Source organism: Oryzias melastigma, unplaced genomic scaffold, assembly GCF_002922805.2.
Source record: "Oryzias melastigma strain HK-1 unplaced genomic scaffold, ASM292280v2 sc02188, whole genome shotgun sequence".
Taxonomy (NCBI): domain Eukaryota; kingdom Metazoa; phylum Chordata; class Actinopteri; order Beloniformes; family Adrianichthyidae; genus Oryzias; species Oryzias melastigma.
The window spans coordinates 1-1054 of record NW_023418765.1 but is presented as its reverse complement, the minus strand read 5'-3'; the positions used below and the strand labels follow the sequence as shown (position 1 = coordinate 1054).

The 1054-nt window shown below is 33.2% G+C and overlaps 1 protein-coding gene across 1 annotated transcript in view; it reads left to right on the top strand.

Moving 5' to 3' along the window:
* LOC112139499 (serine/threonine-protein kinase WNK1-like) overlaps positions 1-75 on the top strand; it is a gene marked incomplete at its 3' end in the record, with an annotated part of 2329 nt that extends 2254 nt beyond the window's left edge. Inside the window, exon 6 of the mRNA XM_024262316.2 lies at positions 12-75. Coding sequence (XP_024118084.2) covers positions 12-75 — 64 coding nt within the window. The remainder of the gene's footprint in view (positions 1-11) is intronic.
* Positions 76-1054: the final 979 nt, after the last annotated feature.

The window sequence follows — 1054 nt, the reverse complement described above, 5'->3', positions numbered from 1 at the left end:
TCGTTTCACAGCTGTGGTAGAGCGGCCATCCCTCTTTTCCTCACTGGCGTGACAAAGATGTGTGACCGGTTTGAAGTGAGATGCAGTGCAGTGTTTTAAAGGCGAACCCAAACTTAATACACAAAGTATGGCATGTTCCCATTTTTTTATTTTACTTTACCTTATAAACAAAAATCATCAGAAGGACAGTTTTCATTCAAACAAAGCATGCATTGTTCAACTCAACTTATTTGATCAGTCAGGTAATGCACAGGTGGTTTCTTGTTTTGCCAGACAACAGGCAACCTTTTTGTTTTTGGTAATCATCTGTTCATTTCTCAGCATCTATAAAATATCATATTTTATGTTACCTTTTTATCACCTCTTTTGTAGCCACATTATCATTTTTTTATGCTCCTCATCTCATCCTATAAATTATTGTACTTTTATTGCCCATTATAATTTATTTGTTTAATTCTCCATATTTATGTTACATTCCTATGATATTTTACATTTTTGTTGCATAAATTTTGGAGTGCTTTTATTAGGTAAATGGTTGCTGAAATTGTTGCTATCAATTGAATTATAGGCGAAAATGACATTTATGTCTATACAAACCAAATATAAGGCTTTAATCACTCATTTAGATTACACATGCAGTGGTTGAATATTAAAATAAATAAAGTAAAATTTTTCTCTCTTAAGGACACATAAATAGGTTATTCGTTCACACCGGCCATTTGACACGCATTCAAAAATGCACTTTCAGCACATGGCTTCTTCTTTTTTCTTTTTAGCTACTGTTAACTAGTTCATGTCCGCCACAAAATGTCACAAATTTTGCTCCAGGTTTTTTCCTTTACAGTTCTATTCAGATATATGAAAGACCTGGGGTCATAGAATTCCAGACGGACATAAACTGCAATTATTAATTTCTCCTCTACGATTAATGTTCAAACAGTGTGCACTCCTATGAGTTAAAAGTGACACCATCCAAAATACCAAATCCAAGTCCCTGATTGATCAAAGTTAATACATTTTTTATTTTTACTGAAAACGGTTGTAGAAATGCAAG